The sequence below is a fragment of the Anolis carolinensis genome, chromosome 5, assembly GCF_035594765.1.
Source record: "Anolis carolinensis isolate JA03-04 chromosome 5, rAnoCar3.1.pri, whole genome shotgun sequence".
NCBI lineage: Eukaryota > Metazoa > Chordata > Lepidosauria > Squamata > Dactyloidae > Anolis > Anolis carolinensis.
Genome location: NC_085845.1, coordinates 164,163,881 through 164,184,736, shown reverse-complemented (window position 1 = coordinate 164,184,736; position 20,856 = coordinate 164,163,881). Strand labels below are relative to the sequence as shown.

The window sequence follows — 20,856 nt, the reverse complement described above, 5'->3', positions numbered from 1 at the left end:
CCTGGTTCCACAGCCAGGTCTTTATCTGTTAAACACCACACATTGACTAATTATTAAGCATTATTTCTTATTAAGTAATAGGAAAAATAATCCATACTAGTACACATATATACACAGTTATTTTTTTTCTTGTTTTCCTATTTAAAAATGGTGGTTGGGAACTAGATGCTCCTTATGAGAATTTATCAGTGTGATGGAATATGGTGACAGTATTTGCTAATGCTTTCTCCAGTGTTAGGTTCAGCTGAGCTTTTTTTCCAACTAGGTGATTCTCTTTTAGAACCACATATGGTAACTTGATTTTTGTTATGTTTCCCCTAGAATAATTTAAATTCCTTCTTTCTATTCTTATAGCAGTGTCTTCTTCACCCAGTTATTTATCAATCCATTTTGTCTTGTGTAATTTTTAACGGTTATTAACTGCTGTTTCTTAATAATTATCCAAATCTAAGTATGGATGGATTGTACCTTGCCATTAGTTTCAATTTCAAAATAAAAACTTCTATCTTTTCCTTCTGTCCCAGCCAAGTGAGCAGTTGTCTGTGAAATTTGTTTTATTGCTCAGCTGAGTCATTGGAGGGAAGCATCACTTCTACATCTAGCCTATAAATAAAATATGTTAATTATTAAGAACACATAAGTCATTTTCAGACCTTCACCCAATTTATTATGTGTCTTTTGGAATGATACTTTTGTGAACCACCAATAAATTGGTACAGATTCTAGAAGTGGTTATTAAACTTTTGACCTCATCATGTAAAATTATTGGCTCAACAGCTGATATGGCAAGACTGTTAGAGAGACACTGCAAATTAAAATCCATTTTTGGTATATTAAAGGTGAGTGGACTGTAAAAAGCTAGTGCTGATTTCAGCAGGAAGTACATAATTCTTACCTACTTGAGAGTATTGCCATTCATTTCAGCAGTTAAGAAACCACCCCGAAAATAATATTTAGGTTTGTCTGGAGTTTTTCTTGACTTGTTCCTGGAAATGGATTATTTTCAGTGACAAAAATGAGGCTATGTTGGGAGGAAAGCAGAATACAGGCAGTCCCAGACTTGGAAACATCCGACTTACTAATGACTCCAAGTTAAGAATGGAAGTGAGACAACAGGAAGTGAAAGAAATCTACACCTCGGAAGGGAAATTAACTCCTAAAAGAATTATCATGGGGAAAAGTTATCTCTCCTGAAGCCTTTTCACCAATCCTTGTTTCCACAATAAGCCAAATTTTTCAAAATCCAATGATCACAGGGACAGAAAGTGAGGTAAAATCTCCTGAACGGGGACACAGACAGAAAAACAAACACCACAGAGGTGTTTACCCTTCCCTATGCTATCCAAAGCTAAAATAGATATATTTTTGGCTGGAATTACATGTTAAAATGCACCTGTTCTGATTTACAAACAAAATCAACTTAAGAACAACCCTGATAACTTGTCTTATCTGTAACTTGAGGACTGCCTGTAGTTTGTTGTGCATTCTTCTTTACCAATGATATTCCACTATTTTAAAAGTTATGCCCTGTAGTTCCAAGTTAGATTTTGCCTTCAATACTTCTTGGAGGTGAAAAATATTGAAAACAAAATCTAACTTGGAATTACAGGGCATAATGAATTTGTTTTATCCACCTGCAGGAATCCTGCATATAGAGAAGAGCGCATGGAAGGGGGGGATGCCTCAGTGAAAATCAACACAGCAAAGCAAATTCCAGTTTCTCCAAGTTGTCACCCTTTGGTTTTCCAGCCCACCTGCGAGCACCATTTGGATCAGCTTTCCCAGATACCTTCACATTCACTTAAAGAAGAAACTCTACAGTTAGCATCATTAAATGAACATAAATACATATCTGTTACCATTTTACGTGAGCTGGAAGACATGCTCAGACATTTTTCTAAGTATAAGATTATTCTACCCCAGGGGATTTTAAATATTTTGAACTACAGCTGGAAAGATCTTGTTGAAGATGCCTGGTATAATAAAAAATATTGCCAGGAGCCAACATACAAAAATCTAAATACGGGGATTAAACTGGCATCAGAGGAGTCATGTAGACTGTCACCCAGCTCTGAATATGATGATGAGATGGCAGTAAATACAAAACGGAGAAGCAAACAACTTATTGGTGTTTCTACTGATGTTGTAAAGGGATCAAAGAATCCTGTACCTCTGGTAAACAAACGTAAGGAGAAATTACTGATGTTTTCATAATGTTCTGATATCAGTGCAACTGCTGGACCAATATACTATTCATACATCCTCAGTCACATGATTTGACATGTAAGACTAATACCAGTTTGATTAGTTATCATGCTAACACTTAAACTCAGAATTTAACATTTACTGCATAATAAACTTCACGGTTAGTAAATGTAGGTGGTTAACTTATATAGGAAAGCTTAGATCAAGGAAAAAGGACCTCCAAAATGCCATTGGATGTTTCTTTGTGTGTGTCTATCTTGACATGGATCACATAAGTAAAGAGTCAACATTGATATAGGTGAGAGTAGATTTATGTTGTCATCCTATGAGAGCTTCATTCCATATGATTTTTTTCATGCCTTGTTTCAAAATAAGTTTTATGGAACTCAGTGGGACTTATTTCCCTGTGTGTATATATACCGGTAGCTGGGCAAGCAAAATTATCAGTTCTACACTGAAATAAACATAAATGACAATACATATTTCTGCATATAAAATCCAAATAGTTTGCATCATTTATAATTAATATTAAAAGATACATAATGTGTACTATTGGGATTTTATATATAGAACTACTTGCTCCTGTTTTCTAATGTTGACATTTTAATGTACTATTGTCATTTAAGGGAGCCAGTGGCGAAGTGTGTTAAAGCGCTGAGCTGCTGAACTTGCGGACCGAAAGGTCCCAGGTTCAAATCCCGGGAGTGAAATGAGCGCCCACTGTTAGCCCCAGCTCCTGCCAACCTAGCAGTTCAAAAACATGCAAATGTGAGTAGATCAATAGGTACCGCTCTGGTGGGAAGATAACGGTACTCCATGCAGTCATGCCAGCCACATGACCTGGAGATGTCTATGGACAATGCCAGCTCTTCGGCTTAAAAATGGAGATGAGCACTAACCCCCAGAGTCGGTCACGACTGGACTTAACGTCAGGGGAAACCTTTACCTTTATTGTCATTTAAATTTACATCAATATAGTCCCAGAAGAAAGCCACATAAAAACAGTGTTGGCTATTTAACTACCTTTTTGTAAAACAGAATGATTGATGTGTATGCTCATGTATATAATATGGTATTGGGTTTCTTTTTTCTCTCCCGTTCAGCTGTGGTTTTACAACAAGGTGCCAATGATTCACTTTCTACTATCAGTTTTTCTCTGTCCTCAAAACTGTGCCAGGAAAGAGGTATGGCCCATATCCTCAATTTAATAAGATGTGATTGATAGTGAAGGACTTAACTGTTTTAATTAGAAATTGTTCACATAACTGGGAATGAAAAAAATGATTAGTCTTAATTTTAATGAAATTTAGGACATTGTGGAGTGAGTGGGTGAAATGATTTTATTCACACTAAGATCCTCAGAAGTAAAGTTGGACTAGGAGTCTGGAAACCAGGGTTCAAATCCCCACTCAGCCCTGGAAATCCACTAGGTGACTTTGGGCAAGTCTCGCTCTCTTAGCCTCATAGAAAGAAAAGGCAAACACTTTCTGAACAAATTCTGTGACAAAACCAACAAAACCCTGTGACAAGTCTACCTTAGGATCACCATGTATCAGAAATGACTTGAAGGCACACAACAAGTATCCTAGAAAGTCATGCTTTGGTTTATTTATAAATATTTAATCTGTCACCGAATGTTTAATTTAAATCATTATTTAGTTAGTCGATAATGCATATATTTTATATATTTTCAAATCAGATATAAATTAAAATATGCTTGACTCAAAATAATGACTGAGACTATGCATTCTCATCCACTTTGCCTTGTGGTTATGGATTTTTTCCTGTGGTATGAGCTCATACCTGAGAAAGTACTAAAAAGTGAGCATCGTAGCTTTTTACTATTTGTTTTGTTCATGACCGTTGGTTTAGTCTGTAATGACAAGTCATTATTATTTTCAGTTTAAAGATGGAGAACTAAAGATGTTGAAAACAATCTGCCTACCTGTCCTAAAGTAGCCAATCCCAATTTAGTTCCCTTCAGATGTGTTCAACTTACAACCGCCATCATTTTCATGACCTTCCTTATTATGCTGGAATAGCTGTGTATTGTGTAGACTATACACTGAAGTAATCCATATCTAATTCCTGACACCTTCTCATCACAGCCATCTGTATCCCAATTGAACTCGATATCCATTTTTTCAAAAAGAGTGTCTTAACTGAGATGTATTGATTGATCAACTAGAACATATTTAAACAGTTAACCTTTTGGAATATAAGATCCTTATGTCAACCCACCAATTTGAGATCTTTCTTTTCTTTAAAGGTTGGTTTTCCCAACATTATAACAGTGATACTAAAGACCCAGAATGGAAAGCACCATATGTCCAGGCAGTGGAGAGGCTACAACTGGCTAAGATCCAAATGTATTAAAATGGAATGTACTGCTTTGGCTTGTTTGTTGTCATTGCGCTTAAATTAAGCCTAAATTTGTCTGTTTTATTTTAAAAATAAGATAGAGCTAATAAGAGATGATACAAGATGAGTTCAGTTGCCAGCTTGGACCCACACAGTGTGTTGGTCAGAATCAAATTCCACTGAATGAAATTGAGACTACTCCTTGGTAAGTGTGGAAATATGCAGGGCTGCTGATGGCCTTTCAGCTGGGTAAGATGATGTGGAGAATTGATGAACCAGTTTGTGGACTGGTGGATATATATGTGGTCACTGCTGCAAGATGATCCCTCTTTGAACCACCTGTGTTTGCTAAATCCTAGCCGCTGTATGGGAAGGCCCCCATGTAGTTGTCCTAACTAATGTATTGGGTAACTACTGTCCTACTGAGGCTTGAGTCCAGTAACAATTCTCCTATAGGTCATCATGTGGAATGCACAATGTCAGACCCAGAGCACAAAAACATATTTCTCCTCCAAACGGTGTCAGCTGGGACTACAGGATATTTTGCTGCTTGCTGGAGAGCTTAAGATGTTGTGTCTCTCCCCTGCAATTTTACAACTGTAATTAATTAAATAAATAACAGTTTGCAATCTTTTTTATTTTTAGAGCCAGCAATCTTAAAATTATGATGTTGGTGGGTGGGGAAATGTTCCAAATGTAGGCTGTCTCCACCAACCCATAAACAACATTCATTTTTAAAAAATATTTACGAACATTGATTACATTGATTACTATAGCATCTTTAGAAGTCTTACATTTTTGTCATCTCCTATATTTCCTCCTGTAATCCTTAGACAAGAAATTATTATGCTTGTCAAATCAAGATCAGATTATATTTTAATAGCCAAAACTGTTTATTATATTTGTAAATATTTTGTTATTAAACAAATTATTTCAGCATTAAAATACAAATGTATACATAGCCCCAATGTAAAGGAATGTCTCCCAAGAGAAGAGAACAATGTTTTCCTTTTTAATATTAATTACTTCCATTGGAACTGTGTATTGATACTGAAATTTTGTTCTTTATTTTGGCAATGTATTGTGCTGACTGTTGCCAGGTTTCTATGCCAACACTATAGCACTTAACTTAGTGTTATTGAATGCTTAGTCTTAGCTTGGTCAGCAAAAAGGTGTCCTGGGTGATATCCTGTTACTGAATTTAAGATGTAAGGAATGCTGGCTTGCGCTCAAGGATTCTCCTTAGATTTCCTCTGGTTAATATTTAGAATTACAAGTGCTTGGAATGCTTTCCTGCTTAATTGATGTTTTTAATTAAGGTGTTGGTATGTAAGCCACTGTGAAAGTCACTAAAGTATAATGTGTGGACTGAAAAGATTTAGAGTGACACTGAAATAAGATTTGTACAGTAAATAGGACTTGTACAGCTGCCTGAAGACTTGTACAGTAAATATGTTGACTACAATTGAAATTGACAGAATAATATAGCTTTATTTTAAATGGTACAAATAGTACAGCAGCTAGGTTTCCTTACCATAGGAGGATGTGTTACACCTGTCTGTGTAACACCAGCCTCCTATGGCAAGGAAATCTAACTGCTGCATTGCATTTCTTTCCCTCTTTCCTGTAGCAATGAAAAATGCCTTAGGACAGAGTGACTCAAAGTGGTGGTCCATGGACTGGTGCTGTCCACATCCCATTGGCTTCTAGTCCCTTGATTTCCAGAAAATAAATGGTTGTACACAAATATGATACTTGACTCTGACATATTGGGGGAAGAAAGTTCCTCATGTTAGCTTGAGAAGCACTGGTTTAGGATACTCTTCTGTTGAGCTAAGTGTCTACAGTCTCTTTCTGCTCTGTTGTGATCGGTGGTGTGAAAGTGACTTTTAAAGGAGGCTACTTGCAGATAAGATAAGATTGCAATGGCTATATGTCAGCACCAAGACTGGGCCTCAGGTTGAGACTTGGTAATGGCTGCTACACCCTTAATAATGTAGTTATGCAGATGAAGAGTAAACATGAACATCAAGTAGAATCAATCCTAATCTCAGTTGGGATATCTATGTATATAACTGATAACATTCTGTTGAAATCACTGAAGCAGTGGCCAAGTGTGGGCTAGTGATTATCTTGAGATTGGAAAATCCTTATTCAAGTTCCCACCAAACCATGACATTCATTAAGTGACCCTGGGCTAGTCACCTTCTCTCAGATTGACCCTAACTCATGGAGTTATTGTGAGTATAAAGTACAGAAGAAAAAAAGAACTATTGTTACCATCAGAGAACGTGTGGGATATACATTGTATATATGAGGATTCATTTACAAATGACTTGAAAGCTGTTTCACAATGAGTACAAAACACATTTCAAAGGTTTGAGTTGGATGAAATTACTTGTGTTCAGATAAATAGAAAAATGCTTCTTTAAATACTCTTCCTCCATGATTCTCAAATACCATTCTTCCTATACATCTCACCATTATTCAGCATTGGCCATAACATATGGAGGACAAAATCTGACAACCACTGCTCTATGGTGTTCAATTTTCTTTGGCAAAGTGGTTATTCAGATTGTTTGGATAATGTTTGGGTTAAATGCTAATTATATTGCTAACTTTTGTAGCCTTGTTTTTTGCTTTGAATAAAAATTTTGCTAGGTTACCCACTGCAGAGTAAAGATCTTTTTAAAAATCCAAACAGAACTGAACAGCTGGCCCATCTGAAAGAATCTGGATTTGATAAGCCTGTGATTCTTCGTCATTATGGTAGTTCCAAGAAAGATATTTTTGGAAATACATTTCCAAAAAACATCAGAAGGTACATCAGGAAGACAGTGTCCTCTAATATCCTGTATGAAAAACCACAATTACCAGCGATCAAGAAGAATGAGCCAGTTCTCAAGAAACTACATTATGGATTGATTGATGGATCATCTTTGATTTAATATCCTTTGAACTTATAAAATGTGTAAAATAAAATCTAGCAATAATGGCAAGAATGGTGTATACAAGGTAAAGAGCAAAAATGGAAACAAAGCCATTGTTAAATCTAGGCATTGTAGTTTCCATTGAGCACAGTGGACTTGCTTCTGAGTAAACATGTATAAGATTACATTCTTGAGCAATGAAATCTTAGATTACTTTAGAATTAACTTATTTACCTTTTTAAAACACATGTTTGTGAATAACATTTTTTCTACTTTAATATCCGAATGACATATCTTTGCTGCATTGCACATTGCTGGATTGGAATAAACTGGTCTGGTTCTCTTTGTCTTGAAATAACTAGACCTCAGTCTATACAAGTGTCTCTTTTTAAAAACAAAAAAACAAAAACCCTAGACATAAAAACATATAGAATCGTGTAAATCAAGGAAAACTAATTTTGGCACAGGATGGACCATTGTTGAGTAAGCACAGTGGCAGCTTATAGTGTAGAAAGTAAGCAAATGGTGAAAAGTATGGCTAATGAGCCTACATGGTGCAGTGGTTGGAGTGTTGGATGAAGATTGGGAGAGCAGGGCTGCAATTCCTGTTCAACCATGGAAACCCACAAGGTGGTCTTAGGTAACTCACATGCTCTGAGCTTCAGAGGATGGCAGAAGCTAATGCCTTCTGAACCAATTTTGCAAGAAAACCTCGTGATAGCTTCACCTTGGGATTGGCATAAGTCCGAAATGACTTGAAGGCCCACAACAACAGTAGATGGTGAATAAACACTGAGCAGGTTCGAGCTGCAGTCAAATGCAAAACAAACAAAAGGGATTTATTATTGTTTCACCCAAGCCATTGATTTTCATTCAGCCCCATAGTGAATCTTCAACTTCCATTTTTAGTTTAGTTCTTATGTTTTATTGTGAGAGAAGAAGCTCAACCACATGGTTGTTACAGGTACCTTTTCACTAGTGCAACTGAGGAGTCTAATGGTGTATATGTGCTATACATCTCCCCTCTTCAAGTACTGTGCTATTCTTAAACAAGTTTTTTTGTATTATATTGTTGTTGAATGCTCTCCACTGTGCTTCTCCAGAGAGCTGAATGAAGTATTAGATAAACCCTAGCATCCAGCTCTATACCTGTGGGTTTCTTTCCTTCATACCAATTTATCCTCAGAGGTCATTTTGCCAGATCCTTCCCCTGAAATGCAGCGTACAGCACCTGGCATTTATTGGTAGTCTTCTATCCAAATAGTAACCTGAGCTCACCCTACTAAATTTCCATAATCATGTGGGATCTGGTACCTTTAGACTTTATATTTTTAGACTACCTTCCCCAATTGTCTTTTTTCTTACTAAACAATGGAATGCATATGCACTCTATTAGTGCACGAATCCTTTGGCCATCTTCTCGTGAACCAGATATCTCCTCACTAATCCCCCCAGGTGCCTCCTAACTAGTCACACTAGTCAATGGCTAGTGGACCTTACAGGCTAAGATTTTTAAAATGCATTGAATTTAAATATATGGAGAAGACCTTATTAGCTGAGAGAAATGGTAGAAGCTCCTTGACTATTGGTTTACCTATCCCTCTGGACATTTTGCAGTCTGCCAGAGTTACTCAGATCTTCCCAATGGTGGTTTGTACACCAACATATTCAGTGATTGTCCTGATTGTGCTTTACTTGGAACATTTACTCCATTTGGACATGGCAGCATTTCCTTTCCAAACAGGTAGGAATAATTGTTTTAGAGAGCTTCTTACATATGTTGGCCTGGTCAGATGTTCAGATAATGAGTGAGTTGTATATGTCTCCTGAACACAGTATATGATTCAAAGCATTGCTTCCCAATGTAACTACAGTAGAGTCTTACTTATCCAAGCTAAAAGGGCCGGCAGAAGCTTGGATAAGCGAATATCTTGGATATTAAGGAAGGATTAAGGAAAAGCCTATTAAACATCAAATTGAGTTATGATTTTACAAATTAAGCACCAAAACTTCATGTTATACAACAAGTTTGACAGAAAAAGTAGTTCAATACACAGTAACGTTATGTTGTAATTACTGTATTTACGAATTTAGCACCAAAATATCACGATACATTGAAAACATTGACTACAAAAATGGCTTGGATTTTCTAGAGGCTTGGATAAGCGAGTGTTGGATAAGTGAGACTCTACTGTATCTCCCATTGTGAACTGAGTATGTCTCCGATTCTCCTGTTTGCCCTACATAAGACATTACAGATTTCCTAAGCCAACTTTGATTTTGGAAAATATGTGTCTAACACATTCTAACTCTAAGTACATGGTGTGGTGTAACTGATCCATCTGGTTGTACTTGTGTGAAGACATAAATTGGTTGGCTCACAGCACTGGCAAAACCTAAGAGGTGTGGTTGCTGCACTGGCAGTATTGTACTCTTTCCTGAGATTCTCTTTTGTTAATGTAGTAGACCTGAGGACTACACTGTACAACCAGAAGGGAATTATTTAGTTCAGCTAGTAAGACAGATTGTGCACAAAATGCTCCATGAAATCAATGCCTCTTCTGTTCATTTTCCCCTTTGCTAGAGATGTTCCATGCAGATTTCAGATATCCTTTGCATGAATTCACAACAAGCATTCGGTTCTAAGTCTTTGTTGTTCTGGTCCCAAATGATAGAAAGAGTAGAATAGGATAAATGATACTGTGGATATTATTAACCTATGATTGAAAGTACTGTACAAGCAATTCAGTTGCAGAAAACTTTCCTTCAAACTGGTCCAAAAGATCAATTCTGTGCCGTGTTAGAAATGTTTTATTCAAGCAAGTACTTCTTCTTTTGTATCTTCCTCAGTGCTCTCATCCTGTGCAGGCTATCAGACCATGCAGGAAAAAGCATGTCTCTTTCTTGTACTAACATGTTTCTAAAATAAGATGTGTTTATTGACTTAACTATTTTGCATGTATTGGTTTGTGGTTCACAGCCATGGAAGATGAAAGCCTATAAAATAGAATGGGGTATCTACAAAGTCTATCTAGAATAAATTCTTAAAGAAATCAAAGCAACATAGAATTATTAATGTATTTTGATTTTTATATAGTAATCGTTACCTGTTAAGGGCTGCAGCTAACTTCCATTGGATGTCCTATATGTAAGAAGCATAAGTATGGAGACAGAGTAGATGATGATGGAAACCAGTTTCCTTTTGCCTAATAGCTTATCCCTAAGGCTTGAAAGTTCATTTAGATCTATAATGCACACCTGTCTATAATACAGTCTGTGAGAAAATTATGTTGATGAAATGATAAATATTCAGATTATCATGTTAAACGAAACATAAAGGCTATGATCAACGTTGAGTGCTTGGGTTTGCTCATTATGCTTCTCTAAACTGTATCCTGAAAAACTGGCTTTTGGTTTCTGCAGCAACAACATAGCAATGATATTTAATCAGGAAGGTGGTATGGTGACGAATAAAGATGGAGAAATGCTACGCCAGTGGAAATGGCCTGCAGCAGGAAAGCTTGATGACCCAGTTATTATACAGGTAACATTCTGTTCTTTTATTTGTTATTAGTTTTATTCCTTCCTTTCTTTTTTTTAAAAAAACGTTTTCATTTTCTTTGGCTTCTCAGAATATTTTTGATGGAAAAAATCAATTGTTCAACCTGGCCTAGAATAAGTAGTTAACGACCTGAGCTTACTCATAGTAGAATTCTTCCCTGTTCCCTGAGGAAAAGGAGACATGAGTTAATTTTCTTCCTCCCACCATGAAGCAGCGAAGCTGGAAATACCAATGAACATGGACTCACGGTGCAAAGAAAAGAGGGTCTGGGAAAATGATGGCACTTCAGCCCTTTGGCATATCTGCTGTTCTTCCCTTTTCCCACAGGAGAACATGTCCAAACCATGACTTGCTAAGTTGTTCACAGAAAGGCCTTTTCATTCTTATCATTCAAGATCAGAATTGAAGATAATTTAACCTCATTATCTGATAGCAGAACATCATTCAGTCACAGCAGCTATAGTAGGAATAGCAGAGGCCTGCATTGCGTTACTTAATAAAGCATGCTACACCTGGCAAGGTGTGTGGAGAGATGATTTCACCACACACTTAACTATAATTGCAGAAAATGAACATTAAAACATTAACATAGTGTAGAATACTAGCCAGCCTTACATACATATAGTACCATATGAAGCTCTTGAAAGATTGCTTCACACTTGTTGCACAGGACCACATTCTTCTTGTACACCTGCTTCACTTTCTCTTGATGCACCTCATGAGCTTATGTTAGTGCAAATATGCTGGTGACCTATTCAGTTGTCACCACCTAGATCTGAAGATTCAGGTTCAGAAATAATGAATATTGTAATATACAAAAGATACAAAGATCTATTAATTGCAAGTAGCCAGTCATTTTAGAGCAGTGGTTCCCAATCTGTGATCCGTGGACCACCAGTAGTCCCTAAGAACTAAAATATGGTCCGCAGCCTCACCATTACTACACTGTTCCAATGAGAATGACTGATTCTGTGAATCCCTCTTATAGTGCTGAGCAGGCATGTAGCCGGGGGGCTACATGCCTGCTCAGGTTGGTCCGTGAGAAGGTCTTACATTTATTATTTGAACTGTTATTTTTATTCATATCATGATCTGATCACCATGCTCAATATATCCCATACACATGGGGGTATTGGGATAATGATACAAAAGGTTTGCTAGGGTAGACCCTCTCTCGCTCAGACTCAGCCCCCCCCCCCGAACCAAAATCCCAGCCCCTCCCGAAACAAAATCCTGGCTACGGGCAGTTCTGTAGCGAGGGGGGGGGGAGTTAGGGGTTCAACCCCCCCCCCCCGAAATTTTTCAGGTTAAAAAAAAACCTGGTTTACTCATGAATTTTAACTGGTTAACCAAATCCTCATGCTAAGTCTATGAGACGTAAAACATTAAGAGTCCCTCTGGGCACTATCTCAAGCAGATATTGACAGGTCTGAACCCGGCGGACGGGTGGGTCAGGGGTTGAACCCCCCCCCCCCCCCCGAAATTTTCAAAACCCCTCCCGAAATTTTTTTCTGGCTACGGCCCAGCTACGGGCCTGGTGCTGAGGCAACGGGGATGTTGGGAAAGGAGATGCTGACTCCCCACAAAAGGCGTGACAACAAGCTTCCTGACTGCTGCTTCTCCTCCCCCTCCCCCTCTGAGTGAAGCCATGAAAGCGGGGGTGCCTTGGTGTCTTCGTTTTTAGACCTGTTCCTGGGGTTATTTGGGGTTTTGGTTCAGAAAATTGCATTGGATAGACCACATCCCGTTGGGGAAATGGTGGCGGGGTATAAATAAAGTTTTATTATTATTATTATTATTATTATTATTATTATTATCTCTAGATTATTAAATATGATTTCCTGTAGTCGAGCAGATGGCTACTACTGGATGGCATGTGTTCTGTATCAGAAACTAGAACTGATGTGGTCTATCCAGTGGAATTTTCTGAATCAGCATCCCAAATAACCAAACTGAATCTAAAGTTGACCAAAAACTGATTCGTAACCTTTTTGGTACTAATGTTGTAGAATGGCCCCTGGTCAAAGTGGTCCCTAGTCAAAGTAGGCCCTGGTCAAGTGGTCCTTGGTCAAAAAAAGGTTGGGAACCACTGCTTTAAAGGGACCAAGATATGTCTTTAATCGTCTCTGATTTTAAGGTTGGAAATTCCCCTTGGGATGCTAGGTTTGTGATTCTGGCATTCATAGCCCTCTAAAGTGAAATTTCAAAAAACTGGCTTCTTTCCGTAGCAAAGAGTGAGGATAGAACTGTAATTCTCAAAAATGGGGGGGGGGGGGGGCACACAAATGTTTTCAAACACATACTCCTAAAGATCATTCATTGTTTCTTGACAGCTGAGCACTTTACAGTAAGCTAAAGTGATTCCAATTTACCCAAGAGGTGATGTATGCACCTATATAATTACTTTCTTGTTTAGGCAGGGTTTTATACTTGGAGATGTGCCCAGAATAAAGTTTGGAACAGAGCAGGGTGGGCACCAGACCCTGGAGGTCTGCAGCGTCCTGGCAGAAACCCTGGAAGAAATTATGATCATTGGCTCATTTGCTTGGCAACACTTCTTAGGGGCAATTTCATCATGTTCTTGGCCCACTCTGCAGTATTTTAGGCGCAGGCGGGTGCTTTTCTCAACAAATGACTGGAAACTGACTGTTGGCCACTTCTTCTTGATATAAAGGCATCTGGACTAAAATGTTCTAGAGGAGGGACCTACCAATTTAGTCTTTCACATGTGAAGTTCATAGATCCTTCATCCTTGCTTAAGTAAATATATTTTCTTTTGTGTGCCATTTGACTCAATTCCACTGATATCCACTGCTGTTTAGGCATGCTTGTTAAACAATACAATAAATAATCATGTACAGTACAACACAAACAAGGGAAGAATCATGGTGGGTGGTCACCTAGGACAGGTAGTCACTTGAGTCACCTAATCATTCTTGCCATGAAATAGTAGTTCTCGTGTTTATAGAGACATTTGGAGGTGCTGTTTCTGTATTTGGAAGAAGGGGCATTTGGCTTTTCTATGTGTGGCTTTCCAAACAAATTTCAGTTTGGATTAAATGAAGTGTGTATGACAGTAAAGGGGTGAGATCATGGCAAGGATCCCATGCAGTGGGCCTGGGACACAGCACTCAGGGAGATTCAGCCACACACACATAATAAACATTGAAGAATGTGTCACAAATGCGACTGATCAGAGATTGGAAAAATTGTTTGGGTCTACGACTTGTTATGTCAATGGACAGTGGTTCTCAACCTGTGGCCCCCAGGTGTTTTGCCCTACAACTCCCAGAAATCCCAGCCAGTTTACCAGCTATTAGGATTTCTGGGAGTTGAAGGCCCAAAATATCTGGAGAGCCACAGGTTGAGAACCACTGCTCTAGAAGATTCAGAGATTCATGGTCTTAAAAATGAACTTTTTTCCAGGTTCTGTGGCTGACTGGGTGATTGTTGGCAAGTAAGTGCAACTGAATAGTAATTAGCTGATTTCCTGAAGCATTCAACAAGAGTACTTCACACTGCAACATTTTATTTCAGATGCCACTAGCTGATTTTCTGTATTGAGTTGAAAGTATTTGCATATTGCGGGGAAAGGCTTGTTTAAACAATATTGAACACATTATTACTTTGTCTTACTCTAGGTTAACAAGCACATCACTGTGAGGATTGCTGGACGCTTTGCTGTTTCTTTGATTTACAAGTGGGAGCATGAAACTGTGAATTTGTCTTTGTCACCAGTACGAGGTGTGGCTGTTCCACGGCTAGAAAATCTGGTACGCAGGAACAATTTAGTATTCAAGACCATACAACATGTCAGTCTCTTTAAAGCCTGAACAATTCATGAGAGTATAACCCAATGTTTACACATGAAATGTTTTTGTTGTGGAAACATCTGGGGAAGAATAAAAAATGTTGTGCAGGAGTGTCAGAAAGAATAGCATAAGGAGAATAAAGATGCACAGTTTCCCATTAATGGGACTCCTATCTCTGTGTTCTCTTTCTCACACACACATTGTTCCTATGCAAATAGCCTCTCCATCAAATTCAAAATACAATCCCACATTGTTATAGAAGTCAGTAGGAATGGTCTCTGTTACAGCTCACACAGATTAAGTCATTGGATTATGGTATGTTTAGACAGTTACAATAGTGACGTATTGGCCTTGGATGTATACCAGGCATTGTTATCTTCTATATAAAGCGTGGTTTTCTTATCTCACTGAATTGCTGTGATAGAAACATAGATTAATCCCTGTGTAAACAACACTTATTTTCAAAGAGGATTTGTGCTCAAAGATGATAGGAAATAAATAAATCCTAGGTCCATGTGCAGCAGTTCTCTGCACATATGAACTACTTAATAATCTCTTTGGAGTTTAAGAATGCATGTTAAAAAAAATGTGCCTTTTGAACATGCCCAATGACAAACTAGAACGAAAATTTGGAAAAAATGGCAGGTAAAATAGTATACGCCAGATATTGGAAAACCTCAGAGATACCTCTCTTAGAATAATGGGAAAAATACATTATACATTTGCTGATAATGGATAAAATAACTGTACTCTTAAGAAGAGAACCTTTAGAGAACTTTGTTAATGAATGGCAACCAATGATCCAACATCTAAATGTAAAATTAATCTAAAAATGTACATAGGGGAAGCTATAAGACTGTAGACAAGGAGAAAAGGGATATCAATTTGGAGCCTGTAGTACGTTTATATGTACTATTTAAATAGAAAACTGTGACCCCTTAATGAAAATATATTATCTGAGAAATGATTATGGAAGACTAATAGTTGGAAAGTATTGCACTGTATGCAACAAACACTCACAAATATATGTCTATTTGAACTAAAAAGTAAATAAATAAAAAAGAAAAAGAAACAGCAGCTTCTTGCTACAGAAGAACTATGTAGGTAAAGTTATGCTGACTAAGAAGCATGGCTTTGCTCCCGTATCATGGTTAGGAGCCCAAAAAATGGCAATATGTATGTGTTCTTACTAGTATTCTCATTTGCAATCACATAGGTAGTCAAGCTATTTTTGACCAGGTTGCTATGTTTTAATCTACTTTATAATGAGGTAGCAATTCAGCTGCATTTCCATGCCAGGAAAAGATACACCTTGTTATAACGGTTAAAACCACTAGGTCTATATCCACTTGCTAGTCCTAACTACATTATACAAGTTGAAATAGTGGTATCTACTATGATTTGCAAACTGATATAATGGATATACTCTGGTTAGAATGAATGATAGGATGTTTTGTCCTATCAGGTAAGAAAAAAATGTCTCTAAAAGTCCCAGATTTTGCTCTTGGACAAACCATTTTTTTTGAAGATCTATATGACATTTGCACATCCCAAAATATTCTCAGGCAACTATCAGCTTGCCAAGGACTTTTATTCCCACTCCCCAGGCCAGTTTAAATTAACTCATTATTTCTTGAAATGAAATGTATATTTCCATGGTTCTTACCAGAACTAGCTAAGCCACAGTGTTTCTCAACCCGGGGTCCCCAGATATTTTGGGCCTTCAACTCCCAGAAATTCTAACAGCTAGTAAACTGGCTGGGATTTCTGGGAATTGTAGGCCAAAAACATCTGGGTTGAGAACCACTGAGCTAAGGCAATCACTGCTAGGAAACATGGTGAATTTTTCAGGACCCAGACTCAACAGAAGTTAAGCAATGGGAAGAGGAATAAAATAGGACTAGAAATAAAATAATCCTACTGCTTAAATAGTGAAGTATTGCTAAAGCATGTTAATACTTTGTATCTCCTGAATAGCAGTTTTTTAAAAGTACTGCATTCTGAAATGTTGCCTGAATCTAAGAAGATATGTTCCAATTACAGCAAGACAACAGCATCTTTGCCAGGGACTTACCTCATGGCATTGCTTCTTTCCTGCCACTCTCCCAGTGGAAGAACATTACATGGCATTTCTTTTTTAAAAGGGGGTCATTAATTGCTTGTTTATGATGGTAAAAGAAACGCTTTTACAGGTCATTTCCCGCTGGAGAGTGGTGAGCAGGGACCAACGTCATGTGATGAGTCCAAAGGCAAAGATGCTTCTTGTACTTTGTAATTGTGATTTTTCTGCCTTGTGTGATGATTTCCTTAGACTTGGGAAACATTTCAGAATTCAGTTCTTTTAAAATGGGTATTCAGAAGGTACAAAGTATTAGGATATTACAAAACCATGAATATACAGATAAATGCAAAAGAAACAAAATGATTAAACCTTGATATTTTCCCATTTTAGATAGGCTCTTAGTCCCAAGGATCTTGGAAAAAGAGAGAAGGGTAACAACACTAGCTGGTGCCCATAATATCTGCCGCTTGTTCTCTCTTTGTTTTTTAGGGTAAGATATTCACAGAAGTTAGGCTGTTATCTAAATCGATTAAAGCCTTTACTGAAACACACTGCAGAACATTAAAGGAGGAGGAAGAAAACAAACCTCTGAAAAAAGAAGTAAGCAATTTGTTGCCAAAGGCTTTCATGGCCGAAATCACTGGGTTGTTGTGCAATTTCCAGGCTGTTCCAGAAGCATTCCTTCCTGACGTTTCACCCACATTTATGACAGGCATCCTCAGAGGTTGTGAGGTATTTTGGAAAACTATATCTGTGGAAGGTCTAGGGTGGAAGAAATAACTCTTGTCTGTTGGAGGCCAGTGTGAATTGGTAATTAATCACCTTGATTAGCATTAATGGCCTTGCAAACTTCATATCCTGGCCTGGGGGAATCCTTTGTTCGGAGTTGTAAGCTGCCCCTGATTGATTCATGTCTGTAATTCCTCTGTTTTCAGAGTTTTGTTCTTTATTTATTGTTCTGATTTTAGGGTTTTTTTTAATACTGGTAGCCAGATTTTGTTCATTTCCATGGTTTCCTCCTTTCTGTTGAAATTGTCCACATGCTTGTGGATTTCAAACACAAACAAAAACAAAGATCCACCCAGAGGAAAAGTGTTCGTACCATACATCAAGGGAACCACTGACTGCATAGGAAAGCTGATGAAGAAACACAACCTACAAACTATCTACAGATCCACTAAGAAAATCCAACAAATGCTACATTCAGCAAAGGACAAGAGGGAATCCTCTCACCTCTGCAGGAATCTACCATATACCATGTAACTGTGGACAAGCCTACATAGGGACCACCAAATGCAGAATTGCGCAAACACGAATCAAGGAACATGAAAGGTACTGCAGACTAACTCAACCAGAGAAGTCAGCCATAGCAGAGCACTTGATGAACCAACCTGGACACAGTATATCATTTGAGAACACTGAAATGCTGGACCACACTAACAACTATCATGTCAGACTACACAGAGAAGCCACTGAAATCCACAAACATGCTTAGTTTTCCAAAATACCTCACAACCTCTGAGGATGTCTGCCATAGATGTGGGCAAAACATCAGGAAAGAATGCTTCTGGAACATGGCCATACAGCCCGGAAAATGCACAACAACCAAGTAAGCAATTGTCAGAAACTACATGTCATAAGTAAATGTAATGTTATTTCCAGACTGCAGTGCTACAATTTAAGTATTCTGGGCATTTCCCACTATCCCACCCATTCATTTAAAATTAAACACAACATAATGTTGTACCATAAAATTGCACAATAATCTTAGAACTTGTCTCAGTAAATCTAACAAAAATGAAGGGAAGATGTATTAAGAACTGCAGATGTTTGTGTTATGCTTAGCTAGAAGCTTGGATGCTATAATCCCTTGGATACTTTTCATTAAACCAGTAAAGAGGGTAATAAGCAGAAGAATTGAGATATGGAAGCCTAGAAAAGGAAAAGTTCACAGGAGACACTAGGGGACATGGGAAAAGAAAGGTGTGTCAGAGGAGATGAGATCTGGAGTTCAGAAACTGCTTAGTTATTCCTTGTCATCTATGTTTACATTGTTAGTTTTGAATATTATAGTAGTTTGTAGCTCAGAAGAACTGAAAAGGAAAGAGACTATAAAAAGGACAGAGAAGGATGAAGCCGGAAATACGGTACAAAAGATTTGAAAGAATAAAGCAAGAGAAGTTCAAATGGAAACCACAGAAAATAGTCAAAACAGAGGAAAGTGGGTAAAAGGCAACTGTGACAGGAGAACCTATTTGTCTCTATTTCAGATGTGAGTTAGTGACTGAGGAGAAGGTGGTTTTTTTGTAATGGTTCCTTAATTGTAGAGGTTTAGTGCTGCCTTTCTCACATTTTAAATGATATTTTAGATAAATAAAAGTATATTTGTCTAGTTTTTTCAATGAACTTTTGAATTTGTCTGCTGGAAATGTTTGCATGGGTAGTACCTTTTTATTATTTGTAATGATCGAATATCCTGGTCATGTATTTTTCCATCCACAGGATTGGTCAAGAGCCACTTATTTTTTTATGTATTAGCTTGTTTTATTAACGGCCTACATTTTTTTTCTGGAAGGACAAAACAGGAAAGGAAAGAGTCAAAGAGATCTTTCAGTCCTCCCATTTTAAATGACAACATCTGCTGCTTGTTCTTCTTGTCAGCATTTGGGATAATTAGTGGCAGGCTCCAAGCAAAGCTCATAAAATGGTTAATTGCTGCCGAGCAGCAACCCATGTATCATCATGTCAAGTTAAACTATAAAAAAACCCTTCTAAAATATTTTTTAGACTTGGTCAGTGGTAAGGGAATATGGGAACACTAGTCTAAACACCTGGAAGGCCAAAGGTTCCCATCCATGTACTAGATCTCCTGGCCAGCCATGTAGCCCCAAATCCCTCAGAGTTGCCCCACCCTGTGCTAAACATTGCAATATGATTTGTGTCTACTCAACAGTGAATTCTGTGTGTGTCCCAATCTTTTTTTGACCAGGGCCCACTTGATCAGGGACCACTTTTACCAGGGACTACTGTCCAACATTAGTACCAAAAGGTTTACAAACTGTTCAGTTATTTGGGGAGCTGATTTAGAAAATTGCATTGGATAGACCATATCATCTCTAGTTTCTGATATAGAACAGATGCCATCCAGTAGTTGGCATCTACTCGCCCACAGAAAACCATATTTAAAAATCTAGAGCGGATGTGGTCTATCCAATGCAATGGTCAGCTCTGTGAAAAGGAGCGGAAATAAAATAAAATAAAGAGGAAGGAGGTTCACGGACTGGATTTTTGTTCTCACGGCCCACGGGTCGGGAACCACTGGTGTATATGGTGACAAACAAAAGAGAGATACGCATATAATGAGATAGAAATAATTCATAAAAATATGTCAGAGACTTAGCAGTAGTTTCTCTTTGTTTATGCTAGTCATATCTTATCATAACTAACATATCTTAAACAGATAAAATCTCTTTAAAATAACAGTTGCTTAGTTTTTGTAGCACTCTAAATGTAAGAATGCCATAAAAGTGACATATTAAGCCTTCTTACTGCTTGATGTTAATCGGGTATGTCTATGTTTCTGCACATATTTATACTATATAGTGCCCGACTACAGGCCTCCCAAAATATTCATTTTTTTAAAAATGTGCAGGGTTCTTTAAAAATACTGATGCATGTTTATAGTCATAAATATAATGGCACAGAACCATCTGGCTTAAAGTTATTTTATTTTCCTTTGTTTTGGCATGGAAATAGAATTCACATTAACAATTAACATTAGCATCTGGCTTCATATTTGCTGAAAGAATGGGATTTTCAATGTGGCCGTGTACTCGTTGTTTTATTGAAATGATGACTAAAACTGCAATGGCAAATTAATTCTTTACCTATGACATTGTGTTTTATATATCTTGTGAAATTTCA

The 20,856-nt window shown here is 37.7% G+C and overlaps 1 protein-coding gene across 9 annotated transcripts in view; it reads left to right on the top strand.

Moving 5' to 3' along the window:
- Positions 1-20,856, top strand: part of LOC103278871 (uncharacterized protein C3orf20) — a 52,177-nt gene that overhangs the window by 12,099 nt on the left and 19,222 nt on the right. For 8 of the 9 annotated variants that reach the window (XR_010006795.1, XR_010006794.1, XM_062982815.1 and 5 more), the window contains 8 exons: positions 1,641-2,185; positions 3,309-3,389; positions 4,475-4,574; positions 7,271-7,513; positions 9,091-9,240; positions 10,920-11,040; positions 14,700-14,831; positions 17,422-17,532. Coding sequence is in view for 7 of the 9 variants with exons in the window: in XM_062982815.1 (XP_062838885.1) it covers positions 1,641-2,185; positions 3,309-3,389; positions 4,475-4,574; positions 7,271-7,513; positions 9,091-9,240; positions 10,920-11,040; positions 14,700-14,831; positions 17,422-17,532 (1,483 nt within the window). In the remaining 2 variants the exon portion in view is untranslated. The remainder of the gene's footprint in view (positions 1-1,640; positions 2,186-3,308; positions 3,390-4,474; positions 4,575-7,270; positions 7,514-9,090; positions 9,241-10,919; positions 11,041-14,699; positions 14,832-17,421; positions 17,533-20,856) is intronic. The other variant, XM_062982816.1, reaches the window with a different exon arrangement.